This window comes from Pituophis catenifer, unplaced genomic scaffold (assembly GCF_029215685.1).
Source record: "Pituophis catenifer annectens isolate HBS135680 unplaced genomic scaffold, rPitCat1.0.hap2 SCAF_3, whole genome shotgun sequence".
Lineage (NCBI taxonomy): Eukaryota > Metazoa > Chordata > Lepidosauria > Squamata > Colubridae > Pituophis > Pituophis catenifer.
In genome coordinates, this window is record NW_027256883.1 from 163,236,502 (window position 1) to 163,258,125 (window position 21,624).

At 37.3% G+C, this 21,624-nt stretch overlaps 1 protein-coding gene across 1 annotated transcript in view; it reads right to left on the minus strand.

The window, feature by feature from the left end:
* Positions 1 to 21,624, minus strand: part of CELSR2 (cadherin EGF LAG seven-pass G-type receptor 2) — a 107,390-nt gene that overhangs the window by 64,314 nt on the left and 21,452 nt on the right. The window contains exon 2 of the mRNA XM_070941444.1: positions 9,488 to 10,132. Within this exon, the coding sequence (XP_070797545.1) occupies positions 9,488 to 10,132 (645 nt within the window). The remainder of the gene's footprint in view (positions 1 to 9,487; positions 10,133 to 21,624) is intronic.

Sequence of the window (21,624 nt, forward strand, 5' to 3'; positions counted from 1 at the left end):
TTTAATGTATTTTAAAATATGGGTATTTTAAATTATGGGTATTAATTCAGCCAAATTTATTTAATTCATTTTATTCGATTTTAAATTTTGTATATGTATGTGTTTTATTTTATGGCTGTTCACCACCCTGAGTCCTTCGGGAGTAGGGCGGTATAGAAATTCAATAAAATAAATAAATAAATAAATTTTTAAAAATAATAAAAAAAATATATTTTTTTGCAAGTTGCAATTTTTTTCATTAGAACAAATTCTAAGTAAATGAGTTTCCTCTTTTGTAACTGATTTTCCTTTCTCTTCTTTCTCTTATTAAAATCCAGCTACATGGTTGTGGCAAAACATGTTAAAAACCTTACAGCAGATTCATACATCGATGTAAATCTCCAACTACTCAATGATTAAGGTTACTTTTTAAAAAATCAACCTGGACAACTAAAATGGTGTGAATGCAGCACTAATCATTATGAATAGCATGATTTGGTGGCAGACAAAAAAGGGCCCAGCTTTATTACATATCAAAGCTGCGAAAGTTAAGAGACAAATTCTACTTTTTGAAGAAGCTCTATACTTCAAAGTAGATGTAACAAAAACCTCATGTTTTACTGCATCTGAATGTATAAAAAGGTATGTTACGCTTTTAAAAATTGACTAGTTAGCTCTCATAACATGACTATGGGTGTAGTAAGACCAATAGGGCTGTGTAATGCTTCAGATCTGATCTGGAAAAAGTACTAATGTAGAATAACTGCCCGATGTATTAGAGCCATTGGAGGGAGTCTTCTACAGCAGCCATTTGACCTTAGAAACAGTTGTGGGTGCTTTAATCATTCACAGACAGCTTGTTTACACTCCTGTACATTCTGAAATGGTTTTTCCTGAATCATTCTCAAATAACTGCATAACACTAATAATCAGAGACCTGAAATTTGAACATCTTTTGTTATTGAATTGAATTGAATAAAATGCTTTATTTGGCCAAGTGTGATTAGATACACAAGGAATTTGTCTGTGGTACAGAAGCACTCAGTGTACTTGCAAGGCAACAGAGAAAATAATAACAATAACAATAACAATAACAATAACAATAACAATAACAATAACAATAACAATAATAATAATAATAATAATAATAATAGTAATTTGCCTGCAAGCAAGAACTGGTGGGACCATAAATAGAGTAAGTAATAGAAAACGAAGAAGCTAAAGTGGCCTGGGACTTTAGAATTCAAACAGAAAGGCGTCTGCCGCATAACACATCAGATTTAACAACTGCCAATAAGAAAGACAAAAAAAAGTCTGGATAATAGATGTGGCAGTACCTTGAGACAGCAGAAGAGAAGAGAAGGAACCCGAGAAGAAAACAAAATACAAATAGAGATAGAACTGGGCCTTTAACACGCAGTCAGGCTGCAGCTAGGATAATGAAGCAGGAGAAAAAACTGCTGCCCTCCAATCAGGACACAGAGTTGCAGGCTAATCAGCATACGTCAGCAGCAGCAAACATAGAAAAGCGACAACTCCGACCTCGCAGCATACCCAAAGCTTCTAAACTGAAAGTAGGGGCCCGATGATGACAAGTTAGAGAGCTTGTCAAAACGTTGCCAAAAAGAAAACTTTTAAAGTGTTGGTTAGGATTTTAGCTAGAGTTTCAAAAGACCTTACAAAGTGTTTTGTTGGGATTTTGGAGGATTTTTAAGCTGGGATTTTAGCCAGGATTTTAAGCATTTTAACTAACAGACTTTTAATGACGCAGGAAAACACCCGAGATTTTAACTTTTTACATAGATAGATAGATAGATAGATAGATAGATAGATAGATAGATAGATACTAAGCCACACTTTATAGATTGATGTACATGCACATTAGACAAAACTGTGAGAATTGGGTGTTTAGCAGGGTTAAATCATGTTATGATTCTAGAATATATTTACCATCACTTGGCCTGTGAAAATTAGTAGAATTTGATCATATAGAAATGTCCTTGGGCCTCCAGACAAAATTATGAAACTTCCTTGAAGTATAATTTGAACTGGAAAGAAGCCTTAAAGGGAGTTTCAAGAAGCTGTTCTAAAGATTTTTGGATATGGGAAGAAATAATTTGATATGCTGCAGACACACCATTTTGCTGCTGGACTATATACATCCCCATCTGGTTTGCGAGGTAATTTAATAGAAACTTATTTCTATGTTATCCTGAAGTCACTTAGGAAACTGCAGGACAGGTTCAAATTTCTCCCTAGGGAAAAATGGGGCTGCTATAAATATACATAATAACAGGAATTTATGCTGAGGCCATATTACAAAGTGCAATGATTCCTCTGGCCATATTCTGTCTCTGACACATGCAGAAATAGGACAGGAAAGGAAGGGATTGGATAGTTGTTATAAAATGAATTTGTAGCTAAACCTGGCCTACTTTCTTGGCCTTTCTCCTCAATATAACCTTCACATAAGTCTCTTGACCATAATAAATATGAAAAGTACTTTATCAAAAATATATAGAATTTTTCCTGCAATGTTGATCCCATTTTACACACCCAAGCTAGAAATGCTAGTAATGCATGGTGAAACGCATCACAAATTAATGTTGAAAAGTTCACCTTCACATATGGTCCGACTCTGATTTAGGATTACAGTAGTTTCTGAAGCACCAAGTAAAATAAATTGTAAATAAATGTATTACATTTAATAAATGTAAATTACCTAACTCTGAGAAATTTCTGAGCTATTTTCTTAAGTTGCATTCAGCAAACCAACGCATTTATGAGGCCTTGGACATAGGGTTAAATGATACCTCATTATCCGTACACATGCCATAATTATGCTCTTAAGTGAGAAGCAGGTGTTTGCTTTAATAACATAATGTTAGCTAGCAGGCTTATGCCAAAAGCATGCTTGTTACTCTGTAATAAGAGCTAAAGTAGATGAGACACATGAAATGCATTTTTGCATGGCTCTATATAATAATGCAAATAATTTGATATATGTGAAAACTGTGTTACAAAACAGAAGATAGAGAATAAGGAGACAGAGACAAAATAAGTGGGAGAGGGTTCCAGTCTAGAGCAAAATTCCAGCGAGTAATATACTACGATAGTAAAAATACTGTATTAGACTACCGTAGGATCGAGAGAGCCAGATTCAGACACAGCTACAGAAGCTCACTGACTTTGATTATTTTTTTAAGCCCAAATTATATCAAAGGGTAGTTGTGGAGGGAGAAATGGAAAAGAAGGGATATGTATGCTTCTTCCAGCTCTTGAAGGAAAGGCAAAATCAAAATCTGTCCAATTAAAAAAAAATCCTGCTCCAAGTCTAAGTTGGAACTTTGGTCTCCATGGAATTCCAAGTTACCATAGAACATACATTCCTAGCCCTCTTCTCTTTCAGAGTAAGCAACATTATGCAGAACAGAACACAGCAAAGGAGTAAGGAGAGAACTAGTGTGGTGGCACGGAAATTTCAGGGGTTGGGCCATTTCAGTCCACCCTTAGCCAAGTGTGTGATTTTAGGCCAGTCAGGGCCTCAGCAGAAACTACCTCACAGAGTTGTTGTGGTGGTAAAGAGATGATATAAACTCATACCCAATAAAAATACTAAAGAGTACTATACTGAGAAATAGTAAACCAAAGAAATTAAAGGCATGTTGAGAAAAGGAAACTTTGCTAAAACAAGTTTATACCAACATTACTCACTATACTTCTCCATGCCTTTCTGCAAACTATTCCTCTTCCCATCGTGTTCATTTGCCACATTATATATCACCTTTTATTCTTTAAGCCTTTAAACTGCTCACCTCTCCATTTTTCAGGATTTCACCCATCTAACTTCATTCTCAGTCGTTCCCTTCTTTTCAATTCATTCACAGTGCATTCCTATATTTGTTTTCATATTCAGTTTTCTTTCATTCATTATATACAAGCAAAACATCCCAACGTACTTTTCCCTACCAGTCATTCTTTTTGTATTCAGTCCACAAGTCTTGACTCTATCGCTTTTTGTTTACCATACACACTTCTTAAATTCCCCTTCCCTTCAGTTCTGATATTAAAGCACTCTTTCCCGTTTTCCCTGACATACCCAAAACTCATTTACATGTAACAAATTGGGCAAAAGCACTCTTTTACAGCCCTTTTCACCCCTTCGACAAACATTCATTACTCACAACAAACTACACATGACCTCCGTACTGTTGCAACAGCATTTACCCGTATTGAATTTTTCCCCATCCATTTCTTCCATCTTTAGTAAACACAACACCAAGATTCAATTTGTCTACTTGCTCTAATTTTTACCATTTATGTTTAACACGTACAGTAATTGTTCACTCCTTTTCCTTGCCAAACACAACTGCAATGTTCTTTGATACATTAATTTTCAGATCTAATATTCACCACAAATCATTCTGGTTCTCAGTCAACAGAAAAGCATCATTTTGATTAAAAAAAATACATATGCAGTAGTTCCCAACCAATAATTCACTAATGTAACTATAAACATACATTGAACTTTGCATTTAGATGTATATTAATTCCTTTGCCACATGCATGGATTAAATATATTAATACTTAATAATTATAAATAATTCATTATATTAATAAGTTCCAACTAAAAAGGGACTCAAGATGGCATGCAAAATTATAAAATATTATAAGAACATAAAAGCAAACAGAGTTTGGGAGGGGGATAAACAAAAAAAATAAACCCCCCGTCATTAATTATCATCAAAATAGATTTCATTGTACATTTCATTCATAATCAAAACTTCACTATCATTAATATTTCCTACAGATATTAACCAACTCCATTCCATTAAATTAGACAATCTTCATTCGAGTCTGTTCTACTCTTCCTGTTTCCCCTCATTTTAGATACATTTGGACACATATCTATTTTTCTTTCATTTCATTTATAAACATATACTTTTTATCATTTATGCCCCTTATAATCCAAATCTCAATATTCTACACACTGTGATCACTTCCAGATGGGCTCATAGATGTTGACCTGTGCTACTGATCATCGCTCTTTCACATAATATTTTAGTAAGGTGGAGAAAGGGCAGACTAAGTTATTAGCCCTAACTATACCTGCCATATAACACATGCGATATTTCCTATTAATAGTATGAACAGTACAGGTCAGTTTTGTACATTCTGGCCAACATGCAGTTTTACTCCAAATGTATTCATGCAAGCTACAGTCTCTAAACTAGAGAGTATTTTATAAGCAAACATAGTGTTGCCCAAATCCAAACCAACTTAGAAGTATATTCAATATATTAACAGACTCAGATGATATGGAATCATCTTCTAAGATGATGAATCACCTAAAAGATGTTTTTTCACACTATGTTTCATGGGAGCCTAGCGTGTTTCATGAAACACAGTTCCATGTCTGAGGGGGGAGGGATATCATTTGAAGACAGCCAATTTTTCATCGTTAAGAGTTTGCTTCTTGATCAGGGGCTCCAGGATTTATTTATTTATTTATTTATTTATTTATTTATTTATTTATTTATTTATTTACTCACTCACTCACTCACTCACTCACTCACTCACTCACTCACTCACTCGTTGGTTTTACTCTAAAATGTTGTAACCTAGAAACCTAGGTTTTGTAACCTGTTTGAGAGGCTCTGACCTAAGGGATGCTCCCAAGAAGTTTGTAAGATGGTGCATGGCAGTCATGGCAATGTGACACAATTTTGATTGCTGTACATTCTGGACACAAACTGCAGAATGTGGAGCAAGAAATATGGTTACAGAAAGTGTGGGGATTTTTAAAGATTCAGCTCCCCATGGCATTTTAATAGCTATATGTCCACTAAATTCATGATTAAAAAATATGTCTGTGTCTTCACATTCTTTCTGCTCCACTCTGTTCCTCTCCATTAGCCCAGTTTATTCCACATTCCTTTATATGTATCACATACCCCTGCCATGCATACACATCTGTGTGTGTGCACACACATACACACACATTTTCATCAAGATTTTTTTTTTTAATAGAAGATCTATTCCCAGCCTCTTTTTGATTCTTTACCCTAGTGACCAGCTTTGGTTGCCAAGGAAACAAATATTCTCCCAGAGTGCCCCTCCCCAATCTTGAGCAGACAAAGCCCCTATTCCACCTCCCCACTATGCCATCTGCCTCCCCCTTCCTCCTCTACCTGCACAGGGAGAGCCAATATTGCAGCCAAAAAAGAAAAGAAATAGATTTACACAGGGCAACCAACTCTCATTGCTCCTCTTCCCCAGCCTCTATCCTCAGCATTCACCATAAGCACTAAACACAGAAATAGATTTCCTCCTAGGCATTTGGCTACAGGGATCTGGAACATTTTCCTGGAACATACCTCAACAAGAGTTTCCTTTTCTAAGGAGTCTGTCTATGAAAAACACACAACCTTGAGGAAATGCTCTTGCTGACACAAGGCTGTGTCATCTATACAGACAGCTACAAAACCAGTTCCTCTAAAACAGAAGACATTTTAAGATAAAATGTGGACTACAGAAGGTATGGATTGTTTCACCGGTGGTCACTCTAAGCAACGTGAATTATCAGTCAACATGCTGCTAACATTAACATTCTTGTAATATAATTTTCAGTATTAAGTGTAGTGATGGTATCCGGATAGGATTAAAAATTTTGAAGCCCATGTGAGTTTTGATTAACATTAGCTGTAGTGATATGGATGCAATGGTATCCATTGTAGTGGCAATTAGGAAATTGCATTAGTGAAATGAATATTACCTAAAACTCACGAATATCCACACTGATATCACGCGTAGTTTTTAATAGTTCTGGATTTTAGTTCGCTATTATTTAATAAATAGCTTTCCGTGCTTTCCATAGAGAAAATAATACAATAAAGAAGCATGTTTTATTATTAGTAAAATAATTAAGGGACAGGGAGGAAGGGTTTGAGTAGGAAAATGGCCATAGATAAATGAATTAACTAGTCCATCAAAATACCTTTGCTGTTGAATTCTGCAATGTCTACAATTTAATTTTAGTTTAGTTTACTTTTAGTTTTTTTTTAACCCAGGGTAAAGCTATACATTACAATTTACAATATCCTAGTTCATGTTTCCAGAGAAACTAACAAAAATTGTGTCAAAGCCATAGTAGTTGATTAAAGGAACAATTGGAAAATTGACAGTGAAAAACAAAGAATACCAAGATGTCTTAGGACAGGAGATGCCAGGCATTATCTTTTCCCTAAAAAGAAGGGGCACCACTTCTACAGCCTACTCTGTTCTACTCTACTGTATAATCAGGAGTGAAACAAGCACAATCCTGTGATGTTTTTCTTGTAATTCTCCCTGATTCAACTAGAGTCTAGACTGAGCATCTTCTTGGCCTTCCTTTGCCTCACTCTCCTATTCAACAAACAATCAAAACAATCAAATGGATTATACACATAACCTGCTACACTTTTCTAATTTGCATTTCTACATTGCCATATATTCTTTAGTAAGAATGAACTTATGGAAAGTTTTAGAAGAAATGAAATATCTTGAGGCTACTAAATAGAAAGCAGAATCCAACCTAATTCAGGAAAAACTACAGTGTGGAATTTAGGGGTCTGGTATCCTGCAGTTATTCAGAGCAGACAATTCTAGGAAAATTCCACTGGTCATCAAATGGTTTGATGGAGCTTTGGTTAAGAGACCTGAAAAGCACTTGGGGAAGGTCATTACTGAATGAGTGAACCCATGAAGGTGGTGAAGATTGCAATCCAGATGATTAGCATGGAAAAAGGGATTTTTAAAAACATTCTTGATGGAGGGAATTAACACCAGGGTGAGAAATGCTATATGTACCGACAGGGAAAATAAGACCCTGTCTTATATTTTTTTGAACCCTGAAATAAGCGCTTGGCTTTATTGCCATGCGCTCAAAAGCCCAATTGGGCTTATTATCAGGGGATGTCTTATTTTGGGGAAAACAGGGTACATGCTGGGGGATGTGTGAGTTAACTCAAGAACAGATGCCCTTATATTCCTTCTGGAAAAAGATACTTCTGCAATTTATAAATTACAGACAGTCCTCGACCTACGATTGTAATTGAACCCAACATTTATGCTGCTAAGTGTATACTTCCTTGTTAAGTGAGTTTTGCCCCATTTTATAACTTTTCTTGCCGTAGTGGTTAAGTGCATTATTGCAGTTGTTAAGTTAGTAAGCCGGTTTTTAAGTGAATCTGGCTTTCCTATTGACTTTGCTTGTCAGAAGGTTATAAAAGGGAATCACATGACACCAGGACACAGCAACTGTCATAAATATGGACCAGTTGCCAAGTGTCCTAATTTTCATCACGTGACCATGCAACAGTTGTAAGTGTGAAAATTACGTAATTACGTAATTATTTTCAGTGCCGTAATAACTTTGAATGGTTACTAAATGAAATGTTTGCAAGTCAAGGACTACCTGTATATATTTCCCACTAGACTTGTAAAACAGAAGTACTACACATGGAACCTATACCCAAGAAATGCCTTGCAGGAACATTTTTTCATATTTCTCAGATTCTAATCTACACTGAATCCTAAAACAAACTTGATTAGCAGCATAGGATAAAAGCAGAAGTGGGTTTCAGCAGGTTCTGACCAGTTCTGGAGAACTGGTAGCGGAAATTTTGAGTAGTTCCAAGAATCGGTAGTAAAAATTCTGACTGGCTCTGCCCCCATCTATTCTCTGCCTCCCAAGTCCCAGTTGATCGGGAGGAAATGGGGATTTTGCACTAACCTTCCCCTGGAGTGGGGTAGAAATGGAGATTTTACAGTATCCTTCCCCTGCCACACCCACCAAGCAACACTCACAGAACCGGTAATAAAAATTTTTGAAACCCACCACTGGATAAAAGTCCAAACAAGGCCATCTTTCAGGCTTTTGTGGACTACAGCTGACTTCCTAGCATAAGATGTTTTGAGCTTTACTCTTAGGTCCTCGAACCTTCTGCTGTAAGAAATCATGTATAGCAATAACAGGTGATTTTGTGCCTTCTAGAAGTTTTGGGTGACAACCTCAACAAGTCTTTGGCACTAGCCATCCTGCATAAAACCTATGTCAGTTAGTCTTAATCTGAACAGCACCCAGCTGCCTTTTCTTAGTGTTGGATACTGTCTAAAGATGATGGGAATTGTGGTTACCTAGGCCGTGTTGCCTAGGTAACCACAGTGGGAAAGGCTGAGATAGGCTGTTGGGTCAATAGAAATAACTTATATTTTCTCTTTCCAAATTTGAATTGAAACCTCTATCTTTCAGCATTCTAATCCCTTTTACTTAACAAGCATAAATTAATTACAAAAGTCATTTTGAGCAATAAAAACACCCTTGGAGAAAATGATTGCAATGATTCCAGATAGAATGTTGGCACTGGGATTTATCAAAGAACAAAGATAACAGCTTCCAATGATTACTAAGCGACTCCCTTTTGAGGGATCTGCCTTGGCTGATTTTCCCCCCAAAATCAATACTTACCAGTATAGCCCTCTTGGCACTCACAAGTATATCCTCCTTCCCGGCTTTGGCAATGACCATTATTTCCACATGGATTGGAGTAGCAAAGATCAATCTCAGTTTCACAATAATCACCAGTAAAACCCAGTGGGCAACGGCAACGCAGACCATTGACAGGGTGGATAGGACGGAAAAGTATAGTGTCGGAAGAAATGAAGGGTGCTGAGCTGTCAAACTTCAACACTGAGACACAGCGCATATAATTCTCACAAGGTTCCCGCAAACAAATGTTATCATCAAAAGGCAAGACCCTCTGCTCCGTAATAGCAGCCAAAAGTGTCCGGTTGAGGTACAATCGTTCTTGGAGGTCTTCTGAAGGAATATAATGGCTGCCATGGACTCTATCAGGCAATTGTACTGACAGACTAACATTCAGGATTTGGGCAGCCTGAACATCCGTGTCATTTTGGATGTTGAAAAGAACAACATGATCACGGGGAGCAGATAGCACAGTTGCTACTCCTTCAAGAAAGAGAGCCAGCAGTGGTGAAAGGAAGCGTTCTTGGGACATGTTCTCCAGCCGCAAAGTGATACTGTTGGTCAGCATCTCATCTGTGATAATGGTCACCTGAAGCATGCATTGGGCAGCAACACTGTGGATCCCATCTATAGAAAACAGGAGAGAATAATTAGTTTCAATGTGCACTGAAGGGTGAAGAAGAGAATGTAGAGATCACCTTGTAATATTCATATTATTTTTTAGGCAACGATGTTTCTCTTTTATACAATAAGCACATGGGTAAATGGGACTGACATCTACTTTAGTTTTAAAAAGGCAGGCTGCGCAACTGTACAGTATTGTGAGGCACAATGGAATGTGCACAATGGAAAGTATTTCACTCTTCTCTTTAATGTACAGTATAGTGTCTAAACCAAGACAGTATAGTTAATATGACACAGGGCAATCTGGATGAAGTCTATCCTCAACCATGGAAGCTCATTGTGGAACTCTGAGCTACTCACACTCTCTCAGTCCAACTCACTTCACAGGGTTGTTGTTGGGATAAGGGAATGCTACCTCCTTGAGCACTAGGACAAAAGGTGGGATATATAAATCTAATTAATAAATAATCTGTATTATCTGTATTATAGATATAGTACTATAATATAGATTAAGCTCTCTGAGTTCATCAAATATTTTATTCTACTTCTAATTACATGGATCACAGATTAGCAACGTGTCACCCTTTATGACTGACCATGGTGATTGGCACAGATGGGAGTTCAACAACTTCTACAATCCCATATGTCATACATGCTTGATTTAGGTGATCATTTGAAACTAAAACCAACCCAAAACAATTTTCATCTATAGGTGGGGCATGCCTGAACTCTAGATGACCTATTAATCATTGACTGGGACTGTAATCATTCCCATCCTTATCCCCAAGTATTACTGTCTAGCTGTAGTTGTACTGATTGCCACTTTCATCCATTTTGGTGAAACTAAATGAGGTACTATCAAATAGGCTTGCTCACATCCAGTTTGGATTAGTGTAATATACTCTTTGTCAAGCTCTCACACAGCTTAATAGGCAGAGTCTTTATAATTCCTCCTGTGCTATTTCTTTGTTATGCAGAGAATCAAGGCACGTAGAAACAAATACTAATTAAAAGTTTTATTATTCTCTTTGTGAATGAAAAGCTTTAGTTCATTCATACCAGTGTGTGCATACACACTTATGCATACATACCTACCCAACTCAAACTCTAGCTAGTTTAGAGTTCAAGATGGGATACCTATCATGGGCAATATTTTATTTATGTGATGGTCTAATGTTTCTGAGCTTGGAACTCTTACCATGCCTCCTTATCTATGCGGCATTGCCTCATCCAGTTCACTACATGTGGAAAACAGTCTTTTGTTTCAAAACAATTCCCTCCTAAGTCTTCTTAAAGATCTGAACCCTGGCATTTATCCAATGCAGAAGTAGTATTTTTCCAGAACAAATGCTTTGGTTCTGCCTCTAAGGCTTGCACTGAGTGGATCTCTTATACATTCCATCTTTCATATATAAACATTCATACCTTCAAATAAATACATGGCATGAGAGATATATCTTTGTGTTGCTGCATATCAATATATGCAATCACAACACAGTAACATTGGAAACATTTTTAATCTACAGCATTCTTGTCCTCTACTTGTTATTCAGTTCATCATTTTATTGAATTTTAGCCATTCAATTTTCCAATTAAACTACTGATTCAGAAACACAAACAAGTTGAACATTTATAAAATGTTATTAGGTAGGTAATTCATTTTATCAAGTAATGACTAAGTAGCTTTCAATCTTTAACACTTGAAGCTGGAGTAGTTGCAAATGAGGATGTCTACTTAGAAATGGCAATGGTGAAAATCCATAGTTTCGTGAAGACAAGAGACAGAAGACAAGCTTATTGGTCAAACTGAAATTCCTTCACATTAAAGAAGACTTGAGGCATAATCATTTTTCATTCTTATGGCAGAAGCAGATTTTCTACAAAATACGGAGTTAACGCAACTGATATCTCCTCCTGCTGTCTTTCTTGTAACACATTTAAAACTTGTAATACATTTAAAACAAGAACAAAATCAAGATGGCAGATTCTTAAAGCAAAAAGAACCAATTACACCACTTCACCCCTAGGTGTGGGTTTCTATCTGTACTGTTTCCTTATTTGTATTTGCAAGTTATTTCCGTATTTTTTTAAAAAAAATCAAGATGCCTGCTCCATCCTAACCTGGTCCCTGTCAGGTGTTTATTTGACTGCTACAGCCCCAGCTAACAAAGCTGAAAGGATACAGTCCCTTCAAGGACTGTAATTCAATTATTTCCAGTTCAATTATCACCTCATTCTACTGCCTGTGTACAGACAAAGCATAGGCATGATGTGCAATGAGATAGCAACACTCTTCATGTTTCTTGATTAGCTGCTAGAAATGAAAGATAAGAAAACAGAGAAAGCAATGGCAGGATGTCACACGTTTTGTTGATTTGATATCAAGATAGAGACTTATATTCCTTGCTTTTAGACATTCAATCAAAAGTTACAAAACAAAAGTTACATCCCATAAGGTGTTATGGGATGTAACTTTTGTTTTGTAACTTTTGATTGAATATCTAAAAATCTTTTTTTAAAAGTTCCAAGAAATATTGGCCACTAATGCACCCAAGGACTAACTTCACCTCATATTTTCATATAGTATGTACAAATGATTTTCCATATACCACAGTGAAGAGCTGTGGTGGCACAGTAGTTAGAATGCAGTCCTGCAGGCTACATCTGCTGATTGCTGGCTGCAAGTAGTTTGACAGTTCAATCCTCATTGGTTTAAGGTTGACTCAGCTTTCCATCCTTCCAAGGTCAGTAAAATGAGGGCCCAGTTTGTTGGGGGCAATATGCTGACTCTGTAAACCGCTTAGAGGGAGCTGTAAAGCGCTGTGAAGTGGTGTATAAGTCAATTGCTATTGCTATTGCAAATGTCTCAAATTGAAGGTCTGCATAAAGTTCCAAAACCCACCATGAATGCTTGTGTCTTTGAGATATTGTTGACTCCTGGCAATTGCCTAGACAAGTCCCTGCAATTTTCTTGGCAAGATTTCAGAAGTAGCTTGCCACTCTTTCTTTGTAGGACTTAAAGCTAGTGTAATAGTACTATGAGACTGTACTGTTATTGTATGTGGAAATAATCTTGGGAGACAGAGAAAAGACCAACAGCCAGGGAAATGGTTGAACAACAGGCAGCTTAGATGCAGAAGGAATGTGGACAGCAAATGTCACAGGAGGGACTGTCCCTAGTTTCTCGGGCTATAAAGATAATGGGAGAGAAAAGGATTTCCAGACTTGCAAGTGACTTTAAAGTGAATTTACAATAAAATACACCTAATACTTCTGGGTATGCTTCTTATTTGGACTACTTTACAAGGCTGACCAAGAATGACAGGCCCAAAGCCACCCAGCTAGCTTCAAGTTGTAGGCAGAACTAGAATACGTGTTCTCACAGTTTCTATTCTGGTGCCTTAGCCATTACACAAAACTGGCTCTCAAGCCCACTGTATCCATTTCTTAAAAAAAAAAAAAAAAACCTTTGGGTCAGTTTTCACCAGTAAATACTCTCTCTGCTGTTACTTTGGGCTTTAGTGACCCATTCCTATTATCCTAGTGCCTTGTTATTAATGGGGCTCTTTTTGCTGAAGGATCTAAAAGAGCCCACCCAATGATCGTGATCAGAATTATTAACATAATCCCATAGAATAGACCTTTCTGAGGTTTCAAGATCTAGTTTCCACCTTCATAGCCAAACTTGTCTTAACCTGTTCTGAAAATTTAATTTTTACACCAGTCTTGCACTTTGGTTTGATATAGTTCCAAAACAGTCTCGATAGTACAACCTTCTTCAGATTGTTCGTTTATCCTTATGGTTTCATTTGACAACACTAATCACTCCTCTAAGTGATGGACACCGTTTGAAAATGGTTTCAGTCCTGCCGATGGATGATCTGCCACCAGACAGATAAAAGTCTATTAGAAGTTTTAATTTGACTACTTCTTAATTTATACCTTCTATTTGTTTTAAGATTTTAGGATTAAACTAATCCAGCAGGATATGAACAAAATACATACATACAAAGGAATGCACTAAGATCTAAAGAGATAATAAAGGATAATCACTACAACCTCTCCCTCCAAAGGAAAAAATATTTTTGAAATGGTAAAAATTCTCTTATTGTTGCCTATTTTGGACATGATGATATAACACTTTCCGACTATCATTTTGTCCCTCCCTTTTCAACTGCTGTTAATAGGTAATTTACTTATTCTGGATGATATTCAGATTCATCTAGTATATCCAAACAGAAGTGTAAAAATGAAAAGCGTCGGGGGGGGGGGAGTTTATATATTTACAAAAGTATCCAGAAATTATGACCAAATCAAATGAAAAGAGAAGCACTGAAAATGATGCTATAGTAAAAATTACAACAGGCTGTTCAGAGCAAACAAAAGCAGGAAGGAAGCTGGCCCTGGTTTCTGCCAGTAGTTTGGCTCAAGCAAAGGGAAAGAGGAGAAAGGAAACAAATGAGCTGCATGGTCAGGAAGCAGCAGTAGAAACTTATATCATCCTGTTGTTAGTCACAAGGGCAGATGGACACCTAGGGAAGATAGACAGGACATCAACAAACATGCAGGAATAATAGTTCCATAGGCAGACACACACAGACACACAGAGGTTGGGGGCGGGGGGAGAGAGATACTGTTTGGCCAGGTCCAAAATGTTTCTGCAATATATGTGTGCAGTGCAATCTACACATGATTTGTGGCATTCACTTTTAAAATAATAAACACCTACAATTTACAATGTCTACAAAATGTCACCACAATATAAAAAAAGATGTTAAGACTCTAGAAAGAGTGCAGAGAAGAGCAACAAAGATGCTTAGGGGACTGAAGGCTAAAACATGAAGAACGGGTGCACGAATTGGGTATGTCTACTTTAATGAAATGAAGAACCAGGGCTAACATGATAACAGTGTTCCAATATCCAAGGAGCTGCCAAAAAGAAGAGGAAGTCAACCTATTCTCCAAAGCACCTGAAGGTAGGATAAGAAGCAATGGACAGAAACTAATCAAGGAGAGAAGCAAACTAGAACTAAGGAGAAATTAATGAGTGGAACAACTTGCCTCCAGAAGTTGTAGGTGCTCCAACACTGGAAGTTTTTAAGAAGAGATTGGACAATCATTTGTCTGAAATGGTATAGGGTTTCCTGCTTGAGCAGGGATTGGATTAGAAAACCTCCAACTTGCAACTTCTGTTACTCCACCATGCTCTTCCCCACAAATACAACCTCTATAAATTGTAAAGAAAAATAGACTGTGTTCCTGGCAGTCACATGTTCTTTTTTACTCCCAATTCATGTAATTTGTGTCTTTCTCCTTCTTCAGCATTTAACTTTTTCATAGTTGGGTCTTTTCTATTTGCTTCCATGATCATACTATACCCCACATAATAAAGTCAGTGCAGTATAATTAGAATAAGAACAGGTACAAAAATTGAGTCAAAGGTCTGATGGAATCATGTTAATTCTGTCTTCAAGCAAACAACCAAGCTTAGAGAGCACCAAGGATTCCACATTTCTAAACCATTCACTACCTGCATTTCTAAGAAATTATTCCCATACCCTATTAAACCATAACTAATGGAAAGTCACTTGCTCTCCCCTCTCACATCCACAGGCTCTTTCAACTCCAACTCACTGCTGGGTGGGGGATGTTTCCAGTCTGGTTTTGTTTGATTCATTTTGTTTTCTAGTATATGGAGCCACAAGAACAAAGAGCTGAACCAAGTGCCATCTTTGTACTTACACAAAACAAGGAGAGGAGGCTATCCAAAATAGTTATTGTCTTGTCTTTCCTATGGCTGATTTTTAAAAATGGACATAGTGCCCTAAACCTTACATTTCTTCCACCCACCCCCAGTCATGAAAGAGGCTACAGCTGGTCTGTTCAGTCTTCCAGTTCAGACAAATGTTATCAATAATTAACTTTCTTAATCTGAGCAATGGTAGGAATCTACCGGTTGAGTAGCTCCCAAGAGTCAGGAGTGGTAACACTCTCTGGCACCTGCACTTGGAAATTCCCTTAGGAAAGTGCCTTAGCCCCTCCTTCACTTTCAGTCAGAAATACTTAAGGCATATTTCAGATCTAGTGCATATGTCCTAAGCCCAGCATACAAACTAGAAGCCCTCAGTGCTGAAATTAGAAACAGTATGACAAAGGTGGATTGTAATCACAATGCATGAAATGGAAGTTCCTTGCATAGACTCCCCAAGTTATCTCTTTAGGGTTAGCAACCATATCGGTTTTCAGACCTATATGCAAAATACCCCATACTATATTTACTGAAGTACCCTTGCATTATAATTCTATACATGTCTAAAGGTAAAGGTAAAGGTTCCCCTTGCACATATGTGCTAGTCGTTCCCGACTCTAGGGGGCGGTGCTCATCTCCATTTCAAAGCTGAAGACTGTCCACTGTCCAAAGATGTCTCCGTGGTCATGTGGCTGGCAGGACTAAACGCCAAAGGCACATGGAACACTGTTACCTTCCCACCAAAGGTGGTCCCTATTTTTCTACTTGCATTTTTTACATGCTTTCGAACTGCTAGGTTGGCAGAAGCTGGGACAAGTAACGGGAGCTCACCCCGTTACGCGGCAGTAGGGATTCGAACCGCTGAACTGCCAACCTTTCGATCGACAAGCTCAGCGTCTTAGCCACTGAGTCACCGCATCCCTTACATGTCTACTCAGAAGTAAATGCTGTTAAATTTGTAAAAGCCAAGTGACAGGTATACATGTCTATCTAAAAAACAATCCAAAATCTGGTAGAATTATAATAGCCAGATATTGGAAATTAGATGTGAATTTTAGAATAGAAGAATGGTATTGTGAAATGTGGAAATTAGCTTTAAATGATAAAATGACATGTGATATTAAAATTAGAAATGGTGACTATAAAGAAGACATTTTCTGGAAAATTTGGAAACCATTTGTGGACTATGCGCTGGGAAAATTGGATGCTTCGGTACCTGTACCCCGAGAACGTGGATTTTGGCGATCATGAGGATATATCCGAAGAACCAAATCTTCCTTTCTTATGTATAGCACAGGGTGAAATATTGTATATGTTGTTTGTAATGTTAGTAATTTAAAATATAAAATGTTAAAAATAATAATAAAAAAAACAAAAAAAAAAAACAATCCAAAATCTACACGTCCTAGTGCGTGAATTAACTGTGTGTTCTATTAAATAGAAGAGTCTTCTAATTCAACAACAGGACCTATATGTCAGAGGCTGTCCACTTGCCCAGCCCAATAAGTATCTGAAGATCAAACAGACCACTAACTGTAATCTTCCCAATCATGTTAAGATTAATGATATTTCTATTTAAATTATAGTGTACTTATAAACCTGTTTACCTCTTTATCATTATATCCGCACCGTAAATAGACATAGAATTGCAACCGTAGTTCAGGATTAAACAATGATTCAGATTTGCATTAACTAAACATTTCATCCAAACGTGAAAGATAATGCTGCATTCATTTCAGTGAGAATAGGAATTCAGAGGCCTTGTAGAACTTCAGGAAAAAAATGGCCACTGCCCCAATTCTACAATTAGGAGTGTGAGAATCCAAAAAAATTAAAGAATCCTGCTATTCAGTCAAAGAAAGGAATACAAAAATTTATCTAGGCTCCCACCTGATAATTACATGATGCTGTCCGTGAAATCAGTGTTTGGGTTCTGACAAGGGGGTCAAAGCACATTCCACTGCCATGGGAGAAACACTCCAAGCAGAATATGAATGCAGTTATAACCACTTAGCTAAAAGCTGCTAGCAAAAATTCAAGAAGCAATGAAATTAAAGGGCAGAAGATATATGACAAAAGCAGATCATTATGTATAAGCCTGGTTTTGCTACAATCATATAGAAAAAAATTATATGGAATTATTTTTTTGTTTATTTAAACAATATGGAATGCTGCCAAGCAAAATAATAGCCCCCAGAATTGTCTTCATTTCATAGAATACTTCTGAAATTTACCTGGGCCCTTAGAAAATAAAAATGCAATGTAACTGGCAACTCAGTGCTTTCTCTGGAATTGTTCCCATCTATGCAGAAAGAAGGCAAATAAATGGAACGTGGTAGGCGGTATCCTGAGGCTAAAAGATATGGCAGGGAACATCCTCATCAAGCTGCCTTCTAATAGGTGGCACCATACTTCACATAGTAGTGAAGTACTTGAATTTGCAGTATTTGAAAAGTGAATTTTTAACTTTAATAACAGTATTTTTGTTTCTTGGATAGTTCAAACCTGATTCAGTTTCCACTTTAATAATTACATTCCAGATGGTAGCTGTATAAATGTCCGTTCCTAATCACTGTTTCCTTTTGCGACATGGATGACTGGAGGTTAAACAGCCCTACTGTAGAACAAATGCAGAAACCTCACAACTTTACTGTACTATATTGCTGCCTTCTCACAATGATCCCAAACCGACGAAAATGTTATATGCTGAAGAACCCTAACATTCCTTTGAAACATAGGATAAAGTCTCTAGACTTATGTTTCTCAGCAACTGTAACATGTTGTGACGTCAACTCTCAGAATTCTAGGATTTGAAGTCCACACAAATTCTAAGATTTGAAATTCATTCATTCATTCATTCATTCATTCATTCATTCATTCATTCATATGTTAAATTTATGTTCCACTAACCTCATCATGGGCCTACTCTGGACAATCTACAACAATAAAATGTGTGGGGGAATGATAAAAAATGTAAAAATAACAATAGTATAGGAATGAAACAATAAAAATAAACAGTGGAAGTGCAATAATACAAAATTAAAAAGATGAGCAGAGGGAGAGCAGGAAATGGAGGGGGAACGGGTTCCCATCAAGTTAAACTTCAATTTTAATTTTTGAATTTGCTAAGGTTGAGGAACTCTGGTCTAGACCAATATTACTTCTGAATTAGCTGTACCATATCCAGACATTTTTCCTTTCTTTGCATCATTTCTAATTATTACAAAACTAAAACAATCAAAACAAAATACTTTCCCTTTGTCAGTGTTGATATACAGAAGGTAGAAGATTAAAGCATGAAAAGGAAATACTGGGATTTTGGAAGACTGGGATTAACCAGCCAAAGACTAAGCATTGCCTGCAATATAAGAACCTTGTTCAGATTCAGCTGTGTGGTAAAACATAGCCTGAGGCTATGCTTTATAACTTGCAGGGGTGTCAAACTGGTGGCCCGTGGGCCAGATGCATCACACACAGGCCACATCCACCACAGCTCCGCGAATGGGAAAAACCTCACGAAACATCACAACAGCAATGTGCCGCCACGAGTTTGACACCCGTGCTTTATAGGGACAGCACTCAACTAGTGCTGTTGACTGCTGTCACTCAATTACTAAAAGCTTATTTGGACCACAAAAGTCTGCTTGAAAGTCAATGAGATATTCCAAGTTAGGGGGCAAAGTCCTTTCATCAGAAAACTACAAACTGGAAGCAGAGAAAATGACAGAAATACAATACGGGACTCCCAATAAATGATGGAAGGATGAATTAAATATTTTGCTAGGGTTCCTCATTGTAAAGACCATTCGGAGAAAAATCAGAGGAAGTAGTACATGCACTGGGCAAAAAATGGCATCATTCTTCCTATATATGAATATACTTTATCTCACCAATTTTGGCATATTTTATGGCATATTATAAACACAGTAAGAGAAACAGAATCTATTAGAGACAAGCTCTCTTAAACAAAGTTTTTTTTTCCTTTAGCTTTAAATACAGGTAGTCCTCGACTTACAACAGTTCATTTAATGACCATTCAAAGTTACAAGGGAACTGAAAAAAGTGACTTAAGACTGTTTTTCATACTTACAGGATCCCCATGGTCATGTTATCAAATTTCAGATTCTTGGCAACTGATTCATATTTATGTCTGTTGCAATGTCCCAGGGTCACATGATCTCCTTTTGCGACCTTCTGACAAGCAAAGTCAATGGGGAAGCCAGATTCCCTTAACAACCATGTTACTAGCTTAACAACTGCAGTGATTCACTTAACAACTGTGGCAAGAAAGGCCATAAAATGGGGCAAAATTCACTTAACAAATGTTTCACTTAGCATCAGAAATTTTGGGCTCAATTATGGTCGTAAATTGAGGACTATTTGTAACTCAGGGATAAAATCTACTTACCTTACATACTGGTTCAGAAGTGCACGTATGCGCTTGGACCCTCGGCGCATGCGCAAACCTTTCTGTGCATGTGCAGAGGGTAAAAACAGGTTACTTCCTGCTTAAAACCAGGAAGTAACAACAACTGGGCGGGTGGGCAGAGCCTCGCGCCGCCATCACTACCGGTTCTTCGAACCACCCGCCGCCATCACTATCAGTTCGGCCGAACCGGTCCGAACCGGTAGCATTTCACCCCTACTGTAACTACAGTATTGTAAAAGTAATTTCAAAGATCCGGGATTTCATAAGACACCAAGTGTCTTTGGCCTTCAGGATTCTTACTGAAAATTATTGAAATTGAAATCCATCATATTTGGAATAGAAAACCAAACAACGTAAGCCTTCGCTATTCCATATGCCAATTCCACTTGCTCTGTATCTAAAGGATTCCTTTGTTTGTGGAAGCACACCCCTTGTTTTACAATTGTAAACACATGACCAACAATGCCTTTTAATAAGCAAACGCCACCAGTGAATTCTGTGGTGTGTAAACACTTCAACAATGTAATAACTATTTTGAGCAAAGGAGAATTAATTATAATGATCACACCTCCACCAATTGTAATTAAGCTCTATTGCCACCTAAAATTAGACTTCCTGAATTATTTGATAAATATTTCTGAATAGTTTAATGAACTTTTGTTTTACGAGGTAGAAGAAATTGAAACATCTTTCCCAATATAGAACCTGACTCACTGTTTGCTTTACAGTTTTCTACTATGTCCCGGAAAGTGAACTAACATCCTTTCTGTTGAATGTATGTTCTTGGCCACACAGGCCACACAAGAGGGGGATGGTCACATGGGAAAAGCAAGGAATAATCAATGTTATCGCTGGTGACTGCTAACTATACACAGAAGTATTACTGCCTAAAGCCTTTGAATAAGGCAATTGTTTTTCACCTTCCTGACTGACTGTGTGTGGGGGATATCATAGACAGATCCACGATCAGAGTTTAGTAATACGTTTTATAGTAATAGGTAAAGGTAAAGGTTCCCCTTGCACATATGTGCTAGTCGTTCCCGACTCTAGGGGGTGGTGCTCATCTCTGTTTCAAAGCTGAAGAGCCAGCGCTGTCCGAAGACGTCTCCATGGTCATGTGGCCGGCATGACTAAACACCAAAGGCGCATGGAACGCTGTTACCTTCCCACCAAAGGTGGTCCCTATTTTTCTAGTTGCATTTTTTACGTGCTTTCGAACTGCAAGTTGGCCGAAGTTTTTATAGTAATAACAACTGCCAAATTTCAATTCATGTTTCATATGCATCAGACTTTAAAAGTTGTTGAGAAAAAAAACAA